This window comes from Aphis gossypii, chromosome 2, assembly GCF_020184175.1.
Source record: "Aphis gossypii isolate Hap1 chromosome 2, ASM2018417v2, whole genome shotgun sequence".
Classification (NCBI taxonomy): Eukaryota; Metazoa; Arthropoda; class Insecta; order Hemiptera; family Aphididae; genus Aphis; species Aphis gossypii.
The window spans coordinates 57132652-57154724 of NC_065531.1; the positions used below are offsets into that span (position 1 = coordinate 57132652).

Genomic DNA, 22073 nt, shown 5'->3' on the forward strand with positions numbered 1-22073 from the left:
TCCTGCTTCGTCAATGCATCGTCAAGGATCCTTTAATCTATAACTGATTGGGGAAAAGGATAAAAAGAGACTTTTACATTTCAAATTATTGCTTTTTTTCATTCTTCTTCCAAATTATAAAAGGCATATCGAATATTTAAAATTTCCAAATAGTCAATTGATAAACTATAAAAAAAAATAATGGTATATTTAAAAATTAGATACAAAATTGTAATGTAAAAATTCTTCCGACGTAAAACAGTGGTGATCATCATACATTCATACATACGAGTATATTACCTAATAAAATAAACCATAGCTAAATAAACCATAATCATTACGTTTCCTTTAGTCAAATTGACTAAATCAGTTAAAAACATAAATTAAACATTTGAAAATTATTATTATTAACAAAATATAAGTAATAATAATTAACATTTATGATTTAACGAAGTAAAATTCTATAAATAATAGTAATAGGTAAGCTTAATTATTTTTGTATAGCACAATTACTGTAGATAATAATCAAGTAAAATATTACGTAAATATACTTAATATTATGTAAACGCACACCTAGGTTATAACATGTTCAAAACTATATGGAAATTATTTATTACATATAGTTGCAGTATCCGCTATATTATACTTATTTATTATATTAATTACTTAAATATTTAACATACGTATTTCATATAGCATTTGTATATAAAATTCAGTTGTTGTGACCAAAAATATAGTTTGTTTTCTATAATAATTTCAGCAGGTATTCATAGACCAATTACATATATGATATAAGTAGGTACTGTATTTTAATAAAAATACAATATTATTAAATATTATGATTTATTTATTTTTATCAGTTTTATTATTGATTATATATTATAGTTTTTTATAATCAATGGTATTAAGTATATTTTAATATTTTAAATAGGTATTTAATAATGTCTAAAATATATTTAGATACCTATACTAAAGCTAATTAAAAAATAATAATAATAGGTTGGTAATATACACAATTCTTCTAACTTAATTTAATATATATTTTGAACATTAATTATTTTTAACATAATACAAAGCCGAAAAAACAATAATCAATCATCAATAACATTATAGTTTGAATGTCAAAAGTCTACTCTTAAATTAAAATCATAATAACTAAAATATTCAATTATATTCACTTAATGTCATATTTTCTATTTTATTAAATAATAAAATATAAAGCGCATATAACATAATATAATATTTACTATTTAGGTTTCCTACATAAAATATATACATTTAATAAAAACAATTTCACCAATACTACAGCAGTACTGAAGTAATAAGTCGATACTCGATATTATAGGTTAGGTACTCTAACTAAGTAAGTACAACTCAACAATACATTTTACTTAAAACTTAATTTATTATACCAATATAAGCAATACTCACGTATATTACTATTTATGTATACTAGACAGTATTTAGTAGGTAACCATCAAGTATACATGGTACACAAATATACCTATATAACCATCCAATTTTCTTTATTGGGTATTATTACCACAGAATAGATGAAATTTATAGATGAAAAATTCATCTATTCTGTGCTATTATTAGTATTGCCTATTTGGCATCTATTATAAATTATTATCGTACAGTTCCTACAAATCTATATTAAAGGTATACAATTTAAATATTTGCTGAAATAGAAAGATAAATAATAAATGATAAATAATATAACAACTGTAATAAGTTACAATACTTATAGGCTATAGCTCATAACTATTATAATTTATAAGTTATAACTTAATAAATTATAAGTTATAACTTAATAAATTATAATATTATAATATATTATTATAATACTAATACATCTAGAATAATTAATTAAAGTCAGAAATATATTTATTTATTTTTAAATTAATACATAGTGCCTACTTATATTATATTATTCCTCGTAGTTCGATTATTTATTTTTAATTTAGTCATTTTTTTAACTTCTTTAATTGGTATTGTAGAAGTAAAGACAACTTTTCCACTTTGAGGTGGAGGATCTAAAAATATATGTGACTGTGCACTCAAATCTTCGCTATCAACACGAGGATACGGAAGCTAAAAATTTTCATATGAATAAGTGGTGTTAAATAAAATAAATTCTTCCAAATTTTGTGTGACAAAAATGGTGAAAAATGGGAGTTCCCATAAAAATATATTCTTACCATTTTAGTCACACGTAACTTGGTATAAAGATATAACCTATAACTATTTTTACTTTGAATAATCGAAATATGGCGTTAATGTTGCAACGGCTTATAAACTGTATTTCTTTCTCGTCTAAAGATCTTTGAGACACAACTTTTAATACATTTTTCGATAGTTCATCCACAATACCATAAATAAAATTGTATTCATCGTCATTGAAGTTCAATCTATATAAATAAACAACAGTTAAGAAAAGATAATGGTATTTTGTTGAAGTAAAAATTCTCTTTCATCTTATAAACTATATCATTAGCTAAAAGATAATATGTATTATATATTTATATAATATAAAATATCTGTGTTTACAACAATATCATAAATAGACGAAATATTATTTGAAGTTAAGAAAAAAATAACAACAATATTGTTCAGTTATTTCTATATTTAAAAATAAATATTTAAATATTTAGGTATTATTTATTGACAATTATAATATAAGCCATAAATTACAACTAAATCGTCATTTTTAATCAATTTTAGTTTGAAAATATTAATAATTAATAAAGTTATATTCAAACATAGGCAGGTACTAATTACCACGTTAAAATAAATAATTTTTATATGCCAATTTCCAATAACGTTACTTCTATATACTATAAAAAAATGAGCTATTTATAAGTTATATCCAGTTATATAACTTTTACTTCCTGGGATAAATTGATACTTTGTGATAAAAAAAGACAGCATAACATACTAATATTCCCGCAAATATTGTTACAAAACTTACACAATGTCCCTATAGGATCATATAATACAGAACTACTGGAGTATATTTACATAAACAAGAACCATAACCAAACTCAGCACTCACATTAATTATTATAGAAAATTATTTATTCTCGGAAATGAAAATAAACTTTGACGCTGCAGCATAATAATTAATCTAATTAATTAATCATTTAACATTTTTGTTTGGTAATATGATAATTTAAAATTTATTATTCTAAAATAGCCAATTTCAGTTTTTTCTTTACTAAAAAATTTAACAAGCATAGTAAAATGTTTTAATATTATTATAGGTCTTTGGATCAGCGCGTTTTTAGTATATATACTTTGGTATACCTAAGAATTTTCCTCACAGGAAAAATGCAAGTATAATAAAATAGCTAGATATCAATAATTTTGTTTTTATTTGAAAGATAAAATATACATTATTATTTGATGCAGGTCACGTTGAACTCCAATTTTAAAAATTCTCTTTTTAGAATATACAGGTCAATAAAATTCTTAATAATCACAAACTTTAAATGCATTTTTAAAGTGTATTTCTGGTCTTATTCAAAGTTAATTCAAAAATCTAAAAGAATAAACTACAGTTAACAAGATGACTTGAAAATTTTCCTCTTTCAAATAATAGTAAAAAACAATATCAAAATCGAATTACTTATTCTGCGAAGCGTGGTCGTTTTATTTTTAGCAAAGTCGTATTTAAACGTTGAAACGGTTAATTTTACTCTTTTTGTTTGGCTTTACATTACATGCGGCCACCGCGTAATGTTACCTATACCGGCTATGCCTATACTTATACAGTTATACCTATACCTACCTACCTGTCATTTTTACATCTTTATGATAAATATCCTAAATCCTTAACAAATTTAGTGACCTCGCAAGTTTTATTAAAATCGTTTACTCCAGCCCTACAATTAGGTAGAATGAGATGGTACGTATTTTGCGAAAATTTTAATATTTTATTAGTTATAATTTGCGTCACCAATAGGTACATTTTTGTACGTATATAATTTTTGCTAAAATATACAAATGAATAAACTGATAAATTTACTAATATCGCATCAGCTATGCGATAATATCGACATATGCCTAATCTAGATTAAAAAAAAATTATGAAGACTAGAGACAAAAGAAAAAGAAAAGTTTCGTCTTTAAGTTACAAGTATAAAAAGGCGAATATGTTAGGTATTATATAAGTATTATAGATATATGACAATATATTATGTTGTTTTAGGCATATAAAACATAAAAACCATAATATGAAAAATAATTTATTGGACAATATACATTAAATAGTAAATATACGTATGTCGTATACTTATATACATTTATTTATTATTAAAATAAAACTGATATTTATTTATTTTTTTTTTTTTTTAATATTTTTAGTACCTACCTGTACTTTATGAAATAATTTTTAGTCATTTTTCAGAAATTAAACTATTAAATAAAGTCGATTGATTAAAAATACAATATGTTGATCTGTAAAAAAAATTGCTTTGTTATTTTAAAGTGGAGAAAATTACAATTTTATAATAAGGTAAGTAATGACGCAAATTTAAAATTACAATGTTTGAAGGTATAAAATGGCCCCTAGATTACATAATACTCCTTTATTTAGTTTTATGAGGAGCAAATTATCAAAATTAATTTTTAGATGTGGCATAAATTACATATACGAGTATAGTTTTTTGTTCGGATTGTTTTTGCCGTTTTTGGTATACAAATTACCTTATATGCTATACGTGCCTATGTTCATTACGGTCATTAACCTACGTTGTATACAAATGACCATCAAAATTTTTTTTTCTTTTCTTTATTATTATTAAATTATTATATATTACAATAAATTACAGTATACAATTAGATGATTTCAATGCTATGATTATCTGTCTCTTTTAAGCGTAGCTTTTGTTATAAACAAAGAGTATTATTGGTACCTATCAAATTTAAACTAAATTTTTTTTTGAAAATAACAAACTTAATATTTATGTAATAATAATAATATATAATGTTCAGAATTATATTAAAAGTATATAAATATAAGTAAGAAAGAAATTAAAACAACAAGACAAATATCAAATTTAAATTTTTAAATACTTTATGTATGAATAATGCAATATTTATAAATTATATTATATTAAATATATAATAAAAAATTTAAAATTTAAATTTAACAATTAACAAATATGATGGACGTCATTTACTATAGATTATTTTATTTATTTTTACAAACTGTATACGCAATATTCAATCATTTAAATAGTTTTAAAGAATATAATTCACCTACCTAAGCATTTTTAGTTTCAAGCAAGGTTGATTGATATCAAAATCAAACCATTAACCAACCACTAAGTTACAATACAAATTATCAGCTACCCAAAAACCAAAAGTTATTACCAAAAATATAACCAAAACCGCGAAAACGACTTGTTTATAAAATATAGTTACCAGGTTACATTTGGTTAAGCGCAAAAACACCCCCAGATGGGTTTCCACTGGACCGTTCCCGTGTACGTGCACGTTTATCAACACGCACGTACGTACGGTTGTACATACACGTTCTTCATGAAAAATACTCTGGTAAGCACGGTAACTAGTAAGTGCTTAATTTTAGCGGTAAATTAACTTACTATAATTTGGCACGACGCTATTATAGTGTAAATACACTTTAATTAACTTTTAAAATAGTATAATTTAATATTATAATATCGTAACACATTTTTAAGATTAAAAAATTGGTTACTGCTGCTATCGCTCAAATTCGACCGTTAAACACACGGAAATAGTTGAACTGGATTCAACTTCATGGTATCGTGGTTAAACGTGTGGTAAGAACGTATAAACTTTCTGGTACCTATACCAAAAGCGTACTACGTATACCAACCAATCACAGAAAAGTATTTTTATGCACGTACACGTACACGATGTAGTGGAAACCCAAGATTTATAAGTAATATTATCTACAAACCTTGGTGGAAACCAGTCTTAATATATTATACATAGGTTATATTTATTGGTTCTAATTTTTTTTATCTCTCCTCAATCACTAATAATCCATGTATCGCTTTAAATCTAATAATTTGATGAAACTTAGGTTAAGTCAATATTCATTATTACTTACTACTTTTGGGTCTATAAATCTTAAAAGGTACCTGTAATTCATCTTAATATAATTTTATTTGTAAATTTGTTTAATTTATTATTACTTATAGGCAAGTTATATATGTATATTGTATATTGTATATATTTGTGGAGTTATGTCAATTGATATTTTCTCTATTCTTGTATTCTTGTGTCGTTTTTATTGTTATCATTATTATTATTATTACCAAAATTCTATATTTATAATTTTTAGAAGTATTAAATAAAATAATTAATTATCATCAATCACTCATGTACTATTTTATACAGTGAATAACAGTGTGATAATAAACCAGTACCGATGTTCAACACAACCTATAATTTATAAATAATTATGCTTTAGCCTTGATTCTAAAAAAACATTTACAAAAATGTCCGTTAAATTTGTAGGTATACTACCGTAATAATTATACTTATTAGTTAGTACCGTTGTCAGATGGACATTTCCTCAATTTTGTTTTAAAAATACAATATTTTATCGTAAACTGATTTTAAATTTAAAAACCCGCCTAACTTATAATTCTAATATGTTAAAGTAATCTCTTTGGTATTTTTTAATGATAACGCATTTAGGTCACAGATAACGATATCTTTTAAATTTGTAATACACCGTCAATTTTAATTTTTAACGGATCAATAATGAAATTATAAATTAATTCATTTATTATTTAATAACAATTTAGATTTTAAGTAAATCGTACATATTCAAAATTAACAATATATTTCAGACTTATTCTATTATAGATTTATAGACCATTAACTATTGAATTTGGATTATTTGATAAATAAGAAGAAAAATCAATGTGTTCAATCAGAGATTTTTTTCCTGTTGAATATAGTAAATATCAGTATTCTACCAAAGTTTAGCATTATAATACTTAAATACAATTACCTATAACTTATTCTTTATTTTTTACATTAAAGGAACCAGTGGAATCAAACCAAAGAAAAATTTTATTCAAGAGAATAAAAGATATGTGACTAAATTAGCAAAAAGCACGCAATCATCAAAAGAAAATTTAAACCCATCAAATAAATTGCCATGCATCAATAACCAGGTAAACTGCTAATCTATTATTAAGTTTAAAAAACATTTTAAGTTGTGTTGAACGTAATGCTTCCATTGAAACATGGTATAGGTATTTTAATGTTTTTGTATGAAACCTTGCTCACAAAGAATGAAAGAAAATACCATAAAAATAGTTTAGATAGTATATAAAATCACTTTAGGTATACAACTTATAATTATTGATTCCTATTGTAGGTATTAATAGGTTAGATTAGATAATTATTAATCATATCTAATAGGCAGAACACATTATACATTTAAGCATATTAACATTAAATTAATAATTAATACTAATATAATACCCATTTGAGTTTAGAATAAATTTATTATACAGCTATATATTATATTAAATTTGTTCATATTTAAGTTTATGCTCACTTGTGTTGTCTTCGTCTTACAATTATATTATATTATATAGGAAATTTGTGTTCAGTAAAACCAATTTTGTGTTATTAGCTTTAATATTAGAACAGACCTATTACAAACTTAAAAGTAATAACACTCTCATATTTCATCAGTTTATTTATATTTTAGTTTTTGAGCAATTTATGAGAATTTTTACATCTAACATACTCATATCTAACTTATAAATTAAAATATATTTACCTTATTTTTTTTTATATTTTACATCATCAATATACAACATATAAACTAATTTTACTATAAAAATATGTATTTAAAAAAAATATAAGTTCTTGTTATGAATTACTTGAGAAAAGGAGTAATTTAGCAGCTACTCTATTTATATCTGATTTCTGACAAGATATAACATAATTATCTTACCTTGAGTAATTATTTTTTAAAAAGAAAAAACTATCCTTCATACATTTGACCATCAATTAGTACAAATATAGTTTATAATTGTTTTAATGTTTCTATATCTCAATATATTTAAATGAACCTTTTATTTTTTCAATAAAATTAAATTTATTGGGTTTTATTAATTTAATTTGCTTAATATTCAGGGCCGTATTTAGGAGGAGCTACAGAATGGTGTTGCCCTGGACAGCTATTTTTTTTAATACGATCGAGTCTCGATAACTCAAATTTCAAGGGAGGCAAAAATTAATTTGACTGTAATTTTTGAGTTACAAAAATTGCATTGAGTGTATAGGAATTCTCTAGGGAAAAAAAATTCGAGTTATTGAGACTCAATTGTATTTAAATTACATTAAGTTTGTATTTGCTGTATGAGGTATTTTTTTTTTCTGCCCCAAGTTGGTAATTTCTAAATACGGCTCTGTTAATATTATTGATGATTCTATCTCAACTAGTAATTTATTATTAAATGAATGTATTATAATTTACCTGTTTATATTATTAATTAAAGACATTTTTATTCTATCATTCTTCAACCAAGTGTTTCTAACTCAAAGTAATTATGCACTTTTCAATTTATGTATTTGTTTATTTTTGTATCATGGCAACAATAAAACTAGTGTAGATACCTGTATATTTTATTCAAAAATATAAATTGTATTATGTCTTGACTCTTAAATCTTGATGATGTCATATCAAAAATAATATAGGTAAACCATGACAACCAATAAAGCAACATTCTTTTTATTCTAGACTAATATTGTTTATTTTTAATTTATAGATGACTATTAATAATAACAATAAATTATCATATTTTAATGTATGTATTATATACATAATAATTTATGCTATGAATAAAATCTAAATTTTTAGTTTTAAAAAACTTTTTCAAATATATTTTGTTCTGGATAAATTGTTTTTTTTTTAGGGTGTATAAAAATATATAGTATATATATATATATATATATATATATATATATATATATATAATAAATATATGCTTATTTTGAAATTTCATAACACTAATAACCTAACCCTCAAATTTGTTATTACTAAATAATTAACTCATTTTTTTTTTATAATTATTTTTATTTTCAATTATGTCAATGCTAAATGCATTTAGTATTTTGCAGAGATGTATTAATAGCCCGCTGACCACTGAAAAAAGTTCCGATATCCTAAATCAGCAGTCTGCAAAATTTTTGATGCCAAAGGCCAAAAAAAAAAAATAATAATAATTTTTCTGAGCCATACACTTTATTTTATTTACAGTTTAATTTTTTTTATTTATTATCATAATGTGATAATTCATGTTTTTATACTAATTATAAATTGTAATCGCGGTCCTCATAAAATAGTTTCACTAGACGTATGGAGCCCGTGGGTTGTGCTGACCTCTGTCCTAAACCACTGAATACTATATAATGAAAAAAATAAGATATTTTATAATACTGTCATTATATTATATGAGTACATTTTTTTTATCAATATGGATTTTGAAGTTGCTGAAATAAACAAATTTCAATAATATTATTAGTTTGTTATAGACAGAAAATTCTAAGAAATCTATAATTCTAATCAATTAAATAAAACTATTTTAAAAATATATACTATATACATATTATAAATGTGCCTATTATCAATATAGATCACTATTAAATAACTGCATCTTAAGGATATTTTTTACTATTTAATTTATAAAAATAAGCAATGGCATACCGGCAGGGGTTTAATGATTTCTTTTATGGAATATTACATTAATAACATTTTTTACAAATATATAAATGTTAACTCCCCCCCCCTCCCATAAATAAATTTTGCGTAGGCTACAGAAAATAAGAAACAATATTATTTATGATGTTTGAAGCTTAAAATTGTGTATGCATCATAATTTTATTTATTAATAAATATATTTGCTTGTGTATGTATTACATATAAATATATGTATGAATATTATGATTAATATTATACTGTTAAATATTTTCAGAATTTCAAATTGAGACAAGGGCCAAGTAAAGAAACCATCCCAGAAAACTCAAAAAAGAAAATAAAATCCATAGATTTAGATCAAATTGATGCTAGTATTAGATCAATTCGTTCTGCAATAGCTCAAACTAAGATTACTCAAAAAAAATTAGGAATTAAAAATGTCGGAAATGTATTGGCTTTTAGAGATCAAGGTACTACACTTAATTATATAATTTGTTATTCTACCATGATATAATACTTTTATGCAAATTAACTTTAATGTCATAAAAATTATTATACTTATTTAAAACTGTATACTTTAGTTTATTTTTAAATCAGATTATGTATTATATCAATATTTTTTCTTGTTAAGTTTAATTTATATTTTGAATTAATGTAATGTAATTATAGTTAACTAAATTTTTTTATTATAGCTACACAAACAGTAAATCCACACGAATTAGAAAATAATTTAGAAGATAATAATGTCAGATATCCAATATCAGAGACTTCAAATATGGCTAAAACCATTCAAACAAAGCAAGTGAACACCACATCTGTGCAAACTGAAAGTTCTGAATTAGAATATTCTAATTGTATGTCTAAAATAAATAAGTCTACACATCATCAAGATAAAATTAATTCCAAAAAGAAACTACCAAATTCAGTTAAACTTAAAGAAAACGTAATGGGTCAACATCAACCAGGAGAAATACCGAAGTACAATTAATCTCAAATTATTTTTTTTATAATTTTTATAATACTTAATAATTTTTAATAGATACCTGAAAGATCGAAAAGCACTTAAAGAAAAAAATGAAAGAGAAACACAAAAGAAATTAGCAATTAGGCGTGAATTGGGTATTGATGATCCGGCATGTCCTCCTGGTCATGTATTATTACCAGAAACTGAGCGTCTGGACCATCTGGCCAAAATAAGAAAAGGTAACAGATAATCTTTTTAAATTTTTTATAGTTAATATAATAATTTATGGTTTAACAAACGTTATTAATATAGATTACAATCAATTGATTATGCAATTAAACATGTTGCCCGTCAGTTCAGATTCATATAAAATGAAAGAGAAACGTAAACATATAGAAAAAGAATTGGATCAAGTACAATTAGGCATAAAACTATTTTCTAAAGAAAAATTATATGTTAAGATTAATCAAAATATGGCTGCTTCTTATAAATAATTAATAAAAATTAATAAAGCCAATAACTGGAGTGTTGTTGCATTTCAGGGCTAAATAGTTAAAAATAATATATATTAACTATAACTTGAACTATTGAAATATTTTTAAGAAATATATTTTAATTACTATCTGTTTATTTACTTATTACCTACTATTGTTATTTTTTTTTTATATAGGAATTCTGCTGTGACTTATTTTTATTTGACAATATTATATAATTATTAGGTATCTATATTCTATATGAATTTTGATTTTTTAATTAAATTAATTTTTTGGTTTTAATCATTTTACAAAACTAAAAACATTGTAACTTATAATCAAAATATTATCTGATTTTGTGAGTTGAAAAACTAATAATTGTTAAGTGTTATGTATTATTCTTTATTAAATATTTAAATAATGAACTATTGTTATCTTAATTTTTTTACCAAAATAAGAAGGCTATAAAATATAATAATATATAAAAAAGATTATTAATGATTTTAGTTGTTTTCCGGTATTTGGAAAGAATTTTTATTCTTTTTTAAAATGTTTTCATGTATAATGCAAACATGAATAAAATTTGTACTTCAAAATATTTAATTTATAGAACATGTCATAAATAGGTGTACTGTAATTATTTGTAGCATAATAACCAAAATAGTATAATATTATGTATTATTGACAAATCAGCATTAAATATACTTATTTTCTTCATCTGTGATAGGATATAAGTTTAATTCATTTATATTGTGCGTTATAAGGCTATAGTCTTAAAACACAGTTAACTGTCTGGTTGTCCACAAATATTATGTTAAAATTCAATATATTTATTAATATTTCTAGCAATCAATTCAGAGTTCTCAGATTTGAATATAGTTTAAGATTTAGGTGATCCTAGATATTTAAATTAAAAACCCATGAACCTAATTCATATATAATGGATTGATAAATCACAAATACTTATTTCTCAAGTATTTAAAATAAATGTACAAGATAATAATTGCGGTAAGAAAACTAAAAATGTCTAGAAATTCTATTCTAAAAATAAATGTTCCATGAACAGTATAATTGTAAAAAGCAAAAGCTTCAGGTTCAAAATTAATAACTGATTAGTGATTACTGAGATCGCCCAAGTATAATTTAACCTCACCTGAACTAGAGACCTCTATACCAGTGGTCTTCAAAACTTTTTGGACTTGTGACCCACATAAGCTGTTATTATTTTTTTACCTTCAATTAATTTAAAAATTTAATTTTTATTTTAAAAAGAAGACTTAACGCGACTCAATTTTAAAGCTTATCCCCCCAGTTGAAGACCACTGCTCTATATAGCACCAATTTATTTATTATTATTACTTAATACTCTTATCGTTGATTATAGAATAGATTATTTTTTAATCTATGCTTGTATTGAACAACAAATACTAATATACATTAATAAACTATTTTTGAGAGCTTCAAGCTTATCCATTTCTAGTTAAAATTGACCAAATTAAAAAAATTTCTCAACTAAATACAAAAGATTATTGAGTTACATTGGTTTGAGCAATCAAAAAAGTGGATAATTTTTTTTTGCTAAACAAGTAGTTATTTTGATAAATATAATTTACTAGACAGAAAAACCATGGTTGTGAAAATATCATTATGTTAAATTGTAAGTCTTACTCATATTTAAACAAAGTTTATAAATCACTGTTTATATTAAAAATGCAAGATCTAGAAATTCTTTTTAATTTGTGGACTACCAAAAATATTGGTTTACTTACACCTATGGTATATAAATTTGGCGTCATCCTTCATTAATCTTTACTAACATTTCCCATGTATATTGTATACCTCACATTTATCCATATTCTATTTCATTGTTGATAAATTATAGGAACTTAAAGAAATAAATAATATACAATTTACATGTAATAAAGTTAATTATATTTTATATAAACGTTAATCCACAGCAACCTTATCATTTTTTCTCTTTATCGTCAGTGTTCATTTTTTTACATTTAATCTCCTTAACTTGAAGACCTACAATAAATAGTTGTATAAATTATAGTATTCTTCAACTTTTATTATATATAATTAAAATATTTTACCAGGTGGCAAGGATTGTTTAAGTTTCTCTGCCTTTTCCTTGTCTGTGATTACTAATGTGTAAAGGAACCGAGAACAACGAACCTTGAATTTAACATTTTCAATGTTCTTCTTAATCTTAACAGCTAATAAAACAATATAAACATTAATTTTAAAATAAATTAATTAAAATAAAAACATATCATTTAAAGAAAATAATTACATTTGGCATCCTTCCTTCTAGCCTTCAGGAGGAAATCTTTGATTTCTTTAATTTCTTGTGGCTAAAAAAGAAAATATAATTAATTACCAACATAATATAGGTACAGATACATTACAATATTACATAAAAATAAATAGACAATTGTAAATTTTAATGGTATGAATAATAAAGGACCTAATTTCACTCAAACTGAATAATTTAGTTTTCTGAAAGGACAAGGTAAAATATTTAAAATTTAGGTTTTTAATTTAGTATCAGAACAAATCAATCTTTGCTATCTTTTTCCGATATTAATAAAATAAGGCTTATGCTTCACACTTACAATCATAATTAAATTATTATCAATAAGTAATATATAAAATATTATTACTACTTCAGAATTACGTCCCTTAATATTTAATCACTAAAATGATCAGTGAGTAAGATTCATCATTAAATTAATAATATTATATACCTATTTTAACAATTTCGTCACTTTTTTTTCAGAATTACGTCCCTTAATATTTAATCACTAAAATGATCAGTGAGTAAGATTCATCATTAAATCAATAATATTATTATAGATTTAAACAATTTTGTCATTTTTTTTTTCAGAATTACGTCCCTTAATATTTAATCACTAAATTGATCAGTACGTAAGAATCATCATTAAATTATTCCCAATATTACATATTATTCAAACTATTTAAATATTTCTTCAGAATTACGTCCCTTAACATACAATCACTAAAATGATCAGTTTGTAAGGTTCATCATTAGTTAAAATAATATAAATTAACAGACAATTCTACATTAAAATTGAAAAATGTCCAGTACAGATAAATTATTTTTATCTATTATGATGGCATAAACAATTTTCAAACATAAAAGCAATAAAAAAAAAAATAGTACTATTACAGAACTATTTATTTTTTTATTTAAAAAAGTAGGTAGGTCTAACACATGTTAATAAAAACGTTTTTGACCAGATATTATAAATAACATGCATATTAAACGATCAACCTGGAATAAATAATACATAACTAGCTAAAACATCAATAAAATGTAAACCATCAACAACGACCAGAGCAAAAAAACCATGTGGCGAGCTGGAGCAATGGAGGTTAGGCTATGCGAGTATTACATAGAACGGCAACTTAAACTTACTTAAATAAAAAATTTCAATTTTTAATAGTTATTCATTAAAGAACGCTTACCATGATCTTTTAAGCGGTCGACGGCACGAAAAAAAGTCAAGGAAGTTTCTTTTGACAAAACTTCAATAATGTAAGTAAAGAATCACATCAACCGAACGAGACGGAAAGAAAACAATTTGCAACGCGGACTTCAGTGATATCAAAACTATCGAATAAACAGATAATTTATCGATGTTTGAAATGTTGGAATGAGTTGTTTAAATATTTAATTTCATAACCATCGCCCTCTAAATATTATTTTACACATATAAATAAGATTTAAATAGTTTTAATTTAATTTTAAATCTAATAACAATTTATAATTCACTTTTCTCAATTAAATAACTCATCATCGCCCATATAAAATCGCTAAAAATCGATTAAAACGTACTAGCATAACCTCTAAAACCTAGCCAGTGCTGACTGTTATTAAAAACTCAAATCACAAAATCTAAATTATCACAAGATACAAGATTTTCAAGAAGAAAAATTCGAAACTTATCGATACGTTACAACCACGATTTAAGATAATTATTACAACTCGTAAGACAAGTCGTAACTCATAACTATAATATGAATATTATACTCGTATGATTCAATGGTTGCAAAACGTCGAACGTTTCCGATATCGGTACGTTTTTGTTGGCCTACAACACTGTACATGAATTGTACCAAGTACTAACCGATGCGTATCGATACACTCCAATTTTATCATTGAAAACATTGTACAATATAATATTTATATTTCATAATCGGTGATAATATTTAAAACCAATAACTATTTACTATTAACAAATTATTATTTAACATTAACATCGATCCGTAACACCGAATTTCGAATGTCTAATAGATTGCTATAATCTTAAATCAAATTCAAATGATGGATAAACATTTAGTAGATTTTGACTGGAAATTAAAGGTAAATCACTGAAATATAATTATTTATTTTAGTATTTTATAATGGACGTTGATCTTTTTATGTGTTGTCGCATAATATTATGAAGTATTTATTTCAACTGTTTTCACTACGTCCACACCGACCATATCCTTCTCGTTTTCTGAGTTTTGTAAATCCAGTTATTAATTATAATCTTAAACCTAGATCAACACCAGCAATTATGAAACTTGAAAATTCGCAATATGGTTTTATATTTTCTCCGCAACTTACCACAGTATTACAAGTTTTTGACAAGTACAAGTATGAAATCAGACTTTGCGGAGGTGCAGTACGTGATATTCTGTTAGGTAAAACGCCTACTGATCTTGATTTTGCCACTACGGCTACCCCTGATGAAATGGTTGAAATGATGGCAAAAGAAAACATTAGAATCGTTAATAAAGGTGGTTTAAAACATGGAACAGTAACTTCTCATGTTGATGGTGTTAATTTTGAACTTACTACGCTTAGAATTGATGTTGTTACTGATGGGAGACATGCTGATGTTGAATACACTAAAGATTGGGCACTAGATGCAGGACGAAGAGATTTAACTGTTAATTCCATGTTCTTGGGAATGGATGGCACTGTATATGATTATTTTAATGGATATGAAGATTTAAAGAAGCGTCAAATAAGATTTGTTGGTGATCCCAAATTACGCATCACTGAGGATTATTTGAGAATTTTACGATACTTCAGATTTTATGGCTGTTTAGCTACTGCACCTAACCTTCACGACGAATATATACTTGAAGCAATACAAGAAAAAGGCAGTGGACTTAAACAAATATCTGGTGAACGAATTTGGTCAGAACTTCATAAAATTTTAGAAGGAAATTATGGACCTGATATTATGAGAACTATTCTAAAATTAGGGCTAAGTCCATATATTGGTCTTCCTAAAAAACCTAATGTTGACGAGTTTGATAAAGTCATTAATCGAACTAAAGGTCTAAAATTACAACCAATTACCATGTTAATACCATTCTTAAAAGATGTACATGATATGAATGAACTTAACAATCGTTTAAAGTTTCGTGTGTTTGATAGAGATTTGGGATTATTCTTAATACATAGCAGAGATGAAAAATGGACACCAGATACCATAAAAATGAATAAAATAAAAATTATACAAAATCCAACCAAACAAGGAGTTATGAAAGAGTATATTGAGCAGTTATTGAAGTATAATAATGATAGAACCATTCTTGAAGAATTCGAAAAATGGACCCCATTGAAATTCCCTATTACAGGAAATATGATTAAAAACCATGGGGTGAAAGATGGGAAAAAAATCGGAATAATTTTGAGGAAACTTATTGAATACTGGGCGGATGATGATTTCCAAACAGACATCGAAGAGTTGCTAAATTTGATACCTAAAGCTGAAGATGAATTGTGCCACAGTTTCAAAACCTCTAAGAAAAATACATAAACAAAGCCTGGGATTTTATATTATATTCAAATTTCGTTTATAAAAATGCAAATTTTTGTGCTTAAAAATATTTATTGTTAGTAAATTACTTATTTCTCAATTAAAATAGAATGATTTAATTGATTTTACATATAAAAAAAATTGTAAGTCTTTACAAATCAAAAATAAAATCGCATGATATTGAATTAATTGTTTATAATTTTAAATTAAAACCAATACATTTTTAATCAAATTTTGGATTTTAAAAGTATTTGTAACTTAATGTTACACATTAAAGTTTATTAATTTTAAAAATTGAATTAATACTCGTTTTTTTAAATGTATTCAATTATTATAGGCATACCTAAACATCCAAATTTAAATTGCATAATTCTTTAATTATTGGTTGTAGTGTAATTGTACATAATAACATTTTTTTTTTTTTTTACTTAGGAATAGAAATTGTATCAGTGTAAGGAGTTAGCACTGTACATTTTTGTAATTTACCTAGATTTTTTAATTCACACACAATATTTTCACTAGTAAAAATTTATATAGTATATGTAAATATGTATGTAAAAAGTATAAATACTACTTTATTATGACTTGAGTTGGGTTGTCCACTATTTGGTCACCCCCATAGTTTCAATGTATATTGTGACCATGATTATATATTCCCAATTTGTTCAATCCAATTAAAATGTTTAAAAAACATTCTTACATATAGTAACTTCATAAATACTTAATACCATGACAAAATAAATAAGTATATCAGCAATAAACGAGTTTTGGAACGGTTAGCGCTTCCCAGCAATATTCATGGTTCGCCTACTATCCATTTTGTCATGAGCCGAACTAGCTTATAGATGGGGTGTGGAGTGGTCAGATAACACAATGTGTATCAATAAGTTACTGATATACCTATCTATATTGTCATGCTTACAAAGCCGTAGTCAGAAGGAAGGTTTTAGGATTCAGACCCCCCCTCCCCCCAAAATTTTTCTTGAAATGAGATTGAATTGTTAGAATTTCATATTTAATTACATAATATAAAATATTTATCCGGCTACAGCCTTGCAGGTTTAAAACATTGCTGACTTAGATAAGGTAGATTTCATTATTATATTAATGTATTTGTAAAAATTGTTTTCTCTGAATAAAATAAATGTTATATACTATGTCCAATGTAGTTTAACCATGTTTTAAAATTTTCTTAGAATATTAAATATATTTTTTTTTTTACATTTTTTAGTATATTATGGGCAGCAGTTCATTAAGCACATTGGAAGAACCATTACTTCAAGTTGTATTGCATTTAAAAGATGGCCCCAGGTCAAATAATACAACAAATCCAAAAGTATCCGAAAATATCTTTTTGGAATTTTCTCAAGAAGAACTTTCATTATTTATAGACAAACTCAAACAATACTTATAGGTAACATTGTATAATAAATTTTAACATTATAAATACATTATTTATATAATTAAAATCACAACATTTTGATATGGGTCATATAAATTCTATTCCTTCATATTTAAGATCAGCTACTTTTATTTCTGGCAGTATAATTGTTCCATCAATATTAAATGCTGTAATATAACTAGCAGTTTTTGAACCAACTTCTTCAGATTTAAGTGCCACAATAATTCTATCATTGGTACCTGGTAGAAATTTAAAACTAGAATATCCATGCGTAGGTACTACTTTGCCAATGTATGCCACCTATAAACATATCAAATTATATTAAAATTAAAATACTTAAATTTAATATTGCCATTGTACAATATGTGTCCACAGAAACAGAGAACACTATAACTACCAAGTAATAGTATGTTCTTATTCTTTATGTATATTTTTAAATTAAATTAATGAAACAAAACTACTTCTGCGATATCAATCTATCTAAACTACAATAGTTTTAATTCATGTTATATTTTTACCACTTGCAACATAACTTAATTTTTTTTAAATTAGAACTTTAATGATCTTTATTAATTGAAATAGGATGTTGATTACTTGCATTTTTATCTTTAACCCTATACAACACTCTTAGCTAAAAATGTGTTTCATGCTCCTTAATTCAGAATGTACCAATTTTATTTAGCATTTTTAGCAATAAATGGATTTTATTAATTTTTAAATTTCATTTTTTTTTTATAATTTTAGATTAAATTTAGTAGTTTTATACCTACACTGTGTAGTATTTTTCTCAACTTTTAGATTTTAAAGAAAATTTGTTCAAAGAAATAATATTAATATTATTATTATTGTTTGGTTTTTGTTGTAACAAGGATTAATAGTTATCACTTATTAGTTTATAATTAATAATAAATTATGATAAACATCCAATCTATAGTTATTAGTACTTATTACACATATATACCGATCATACATGCTTATCGAGTATTATATTTATAAATTGTAAAGAATAAATCAAATAAACAAGATTAAATTGACATAGATGCATTAATCAAAGCATAAATCATTAAATTTAAAATTAAATCAATTTTTTTTTTTTTTTTGTTAATATTTAGTCCAAATTTTTTTAGATCATGTAGCTGATTATTTTTATAATGAATAAAGTTAAATTTTTAAATTCTAATTGTATCATAATATTTATAAAAAGTAAATAAGGTAGATAAATGTATTTAAAAAAATATTTATACACATTATCTACTTATTTTTAAAATTTAAAATATCAAAAATACATTCATAATTTTGTCCTGTACTCTGTTGAACCAACTGAATTCAATTACAATGGAAAAATGAAAAGAAATATTTTACACGCCACATTGAACTCCATTTATCAACACTTTAATTAAAAATTGGAATTCAATGAGGACTGTAGAAAGTCATCTACTTTTAGATAAAACAATTATCTGAATTTGACAACTTTAAGATGTTCTGGAAACATTTTTGTTTGCATGAATGATAAATAGGTTTCGAACAGTAGATAAGTAGAAAAGTAAGTTAAATGGCAACCAAAATATAAAATATAATTTCTAAATTGATATAACTGTGGGAAATCAATACCAAACTTCTCAAGGTAAAGAATTATTGTGTTCCTTGCTTCAGTGGAAAAGCAGAATATTACCTTAATATTGTTAAAATTATTATTGGCTGATATTAACATATTTGTAGCCATATACTCATCATCATTTTCATTATACTGTTTAGATGAACTCCTCCGTGGTAAAAAGAACCAACGTTTATGTATTTGACTCCATGCACATGATTCATGTATCATATATCCAGGGAAATTTATATTGGCTGCTTTTCGAATCGCAATATAGTTGTCTGTCCAGTTGACATGAGTTACATGGCCAGATTTATTAATAATTTTTATCCACATAGGATTATTATTAATAAATTTTCCCGAAGATGATGTCCATTCTTTGCCCATACTTCCAACATATAAATCTGAATTATGTACAGTTGCCCATTCACTTTTAAATCCTGAAAATAATTTTAGCTATTACTGTCACCCAATACTATTTATTACATTTGTTTATTTGTAAAACTATAACAGCACTATCTATAAATAATAAAAATCATAGTTTACTTCTATCTACCTAATAAATGTATAAAATATATATTCATCTGTAAAATAAAAAACTGTAAACTAATAATTTGTCAACATAATAAATTAAAAAATCATCTGAATAAGGCATACTTAAGTTTAAAAAATTGGATAAAAACATTTATTATATACTTGACTATTCCAATAAAATTAGTTAATCTATTGCCTATTTTTCTAATGACTATATTCTGTTAAATTTTGACTTGATGATTATTATTTGTGTAAATAAATGTTTTATTTTATACATTAAATATCAATAGATTTTAACATAATAAGTGTTTTTGATAAAAAATCTACCGAGTATATTATATGCTATATAATTATTCCATAATCATAGTATGACATATTATTAAATCCTTGAACAATTTCTTTACCTATCTAAAATTAAGCAATTAGAATTACTGATTGCTTTACATACCATATGCTTATTATATTGTATACATATCAACTACAATGATAATGGGACTATATAATATACAAAATATATACTATTTAATTTATTATGCATTTATTATAAATACTTATATAAGTCTAACAAGCCATACAATATATAGATAAAAATTAATCAAAGCAAAAATGACTAAAATAAATGAATTTAATTCTAAGGTAAAACTCTTACCCTTAAAATCAGTTCCATTCCCATCCATGAGTATTATCCAAGGTAAAACAGTGTTATCTTCATTAATACTATAAATTATTCCTGTCCGATCATCAAAAGAATATATTTTGCCATTGAATGTAACTAGTTCTGAAAGTTCCATTCCACGACCACCCATAGATATCGATGATTTTAATATTTTAGGCTCTTCTAGGTCCCATACAAGTTCTATTGAGTTATTAGTCTTATACCAAATAAGAAATCCTTTTTTATAATAGCTGTACCACATATTTTTTTCAGTCTGACTTTTAGATGCTTTGTCTAAATCACTAATAATAGCTATACGGAATTTTATACCTACATTGTCAATAGAAACTGGTTGAGACAATGGATACTTTGGTTCAATTAATTTGTACACAAATTTATCATGTGGATGATTAAGGCCATAACTGACAAGTTTTGGTGCTGTATATGCCATATTATACAATACTATTAAGAACAAAATACCAATTAATGAGACAAAAATAACAAAATGTGTTTGAAAACGAATAGTAGAATTCGAAATGCGGTATGCTTGAGAAGAACTCAAACTTTGACGGAGCTCTTTCAACATGCTTGAGCTGTGATCTGAATTTTTTACATTATATATATTGAGAGCTATCTGAAAAATAACTGGATCTTCAATATTTTACAATTTTATGTGATGACTATCATAAATACTTACATGATTATGGTCTGTACTCATAATGAGCTATAACCATATAGTGTATAAATTCGACATTGGTTACAAAATAATTACAAATTTCCGGACATAAACGGATTCAGTTTAACTGAAAACTATAAAATAATCAATGACATTAATACAAAACTAATGACTTTTTGAGCTATAAAAGTATAGCCCATGGGTAAAACATTTTTATTTACATAATATAACA

The 22073-nt window shown here is 24.4% G+C and overlaps 5 protein-coding genes across 9 annotated transcripts; 2 read left to right on the forward strand and 3 right to left on the reverse strand.

Annotated features, from left to right (window-relative positions):
* Positions 1-1849: 1849 nt before the first annotated feature.
* Positions 1850-8621, reverse strand: LOC126550427 (uncharacterized). Its single transcript, XM_050201936.1, has 3 exons — positions 8477-8621; positions 2234-2390; positions 1850-2073 (listed from the first exon to the last, which is right to left on the reverse strand). The coding sequence occupies exons 1-3, from the start codon at positions 8500-8502 to the stop codon at positions 1900-1902; spliced, it is 357 nt and encodes a 118-aa protein (XP_050057893.1). The 5' UTR covers positions 8503-8621; the 3' UTR covers positions 1850-1899.
* On the forward strand, positions 6700-11563 carry LOC114125928 (uncharacterized). Its single transcript, XM_027989748.2, has 6 exons — positions 6700-6937; positions 7024-7157; positions 9975-10167; positions 10390-10675; positions 10737-10900; positions 10974-11563. Exons 1-6 carry the CDS (start codon positions 6901-6903, stop codon positions 11153-11155), a joined length of 996 nt encoding a protein of 331 aa, XP_027845549.1. The 5' UTR covers positions 6700-6900; the 3' UTR covers positions 11156-11563.
* A 1480-nt stretch (positions 11564-13043) lies between these two features.
* LOC114125929 (60S ribosomal protein L38) lies at positions 13044-14794 on the reverse strand. The gene is made up of 4 exons (XM_050201937.1): positions 14627-14794; positions 13431-13491; positions 13231-13353; positions 13044-13162 (listed from the first exon to the last, which is right to left on the reverse strand). Exons 1-4 carry the CDS (start codon positions 14627-14629, stop codon positions 13101-13103), a joined length of 249 nt encoding a protein of 82 aa, XP_050057894.1. The 5' UTR covers positions 14630-14794; the 3' UTR covers positions 13044-13100.
* A 367-nt stretch (positions 14795-15161) lies between these two features.
* Positions 15162-20286, forward strand: LOC114125924 (CCA tRNA nucleotidyltransferase 1, mitochondrial). 3 transcript variants are annotated; one of them, XR_007604508.1, is made up of 3 exons: positions 15322-15524; positions 18212-18394; positions 20138-20286. XR_007604508.1 is itself a non-coding variant. In XM_050201933.1 (2 exons), the coding sequence occupies exon 2, from the start codon at positions 15724-15726 to the stop codon at positions 16978-16980; it is 1257 nt and encodes a 418-aa protein (XP_050057890.1). In that variant the 5' UTR covers positions 15162-15524; positions 15708-15723; the 3' UTR covers positions 16981-17165. The 3 variants fall into 3 exon arrangements, 2 of the variants coding, with proteins under 2 accessions (XP_050057890.1, XP_027845543.2); XM_050201933.1 differs by lacking the exons at positions 18212-18394; positions 20138-20286 and adding an exon at positions 15708-17165 and having other exon boundaries at positions 15162-15524; XM_027989742.2 differs by lacking the exons at positions 15322-15524; positions 18212-18394; positions 20138-20286 and adding an exon at positions 15531-17165.
* Positions 18389-22051, reverse strand: LOC114125927 (soluble calcium-activated nucleotidase 1). Of its 3 annotated transcripts, none has more exons than XM_050201934.1 (4): positions 21863-22051; positions 21160-21810; positions 20055-20416; positions 18389-18682 (listed from the first exon to the last, which is right to left on the reverse strand). In XM_050201934.1, the coding sequence occupies exons 2-4, from the start codon at positions 21749-21751 to the stop codon at positions 18470-18472; spliced, it is 1167 nt and encodes a 388-aa protein (XP_050057891.1). In that variant the 5' UTR covers positions 21752-21810; positions 21863-22051; the 3' UTR covers positions 18389-18469. The 3 variants fall into 3 exon arrangements, with proteins under 3 accessions (XP_050057891.1, XP_027845547.1, XP_027845548.1); XM_027989746.2 differs by having other exon boundaries at positions 21160-21799; positions 21863-22038; XM_027989747.2 differs by having other exon boundaries at positions 21160-21795; positions 21863-22029.
* Positions 22052-22073: the final 22 nt, after the last annotated feature.

Coding starts and splice junctions, on each gene's coding strand:
- LOC114125924 (XM_027989742.2), top strand. CDS start 15,604: ATGAAGTATTTATTTCAACTGTTTTCACTACGTCCACACCGACCATAT.
- LOC114125927 (XM_027989746.2), bottom strand. CDS start 21,883: ATGAGTACAGACCATAATCAT. Junction 21,800..21,862: donor TGAGTACAGACCATAATCAT/GTAAGTATTTAT, acceptor GTTATTTTTCAG/ATAGCTCTCAATATATATAA. Junction 18,683..20,054: donor ATAATTTTAACAATATTAAG/GTAATATTCTGC, acceptor ATATGTTTATAG/GTGGCATACATTGGCAAAGT.
- LOC126550427 (XM_050201936.1), bottom strand. CDS start 8,502: ATGTCTTTAATTAATAATATAAACAG. Junction 2,391..8,476: donor TTAATTAATAATATAAACAG/GTAAATTATAAT, acceptor TTATTTATATAG/ATTGAACTTCAATGACGATG. Junction 2,074..2,233: donor CCATATTTCGATTATTCAAA/GTAAAAATAGTT, acceptor GAAAATTTTTAG/CTTCCGTATCCTCGTGTTGA.
- LOC114125929 (XM_050201937.1), bottom strand. Junction 13,354..13,430: donor TAGAAGGAAGGATGCCAAAT/GTAATTATTTTC, acceptor TTGTTTTATTAG/CTGTTAAGATTAAGAAGAAC. Junction 13,163..13,230: donor TAAACAATCCTTGCCACCTG/GTAAAATATTTT, acceptor TATTTATTGTAG/GTCTTCAAGTTAAGGAGATT.
- LOC114125928 (XM_027989748.2), top strand. CDS start 6,901: ATGTGTTCAATCAGAGATTTTTTTCCTGTTGAATATA. Junction 7,158..9,974: donor TGCCATGCATCAATAACCAG/GTAAACTGCTAA, acceptor AAATATTTTCAG/AATTTCAAATTGAGACAAGG. Junction 10,168..10,389: donor ATTGGCTTTTAGAGATCAAG/GTACTACACTTA, acceptor TTTTTATTATAG/CTACACAAACAGTAAATCCA.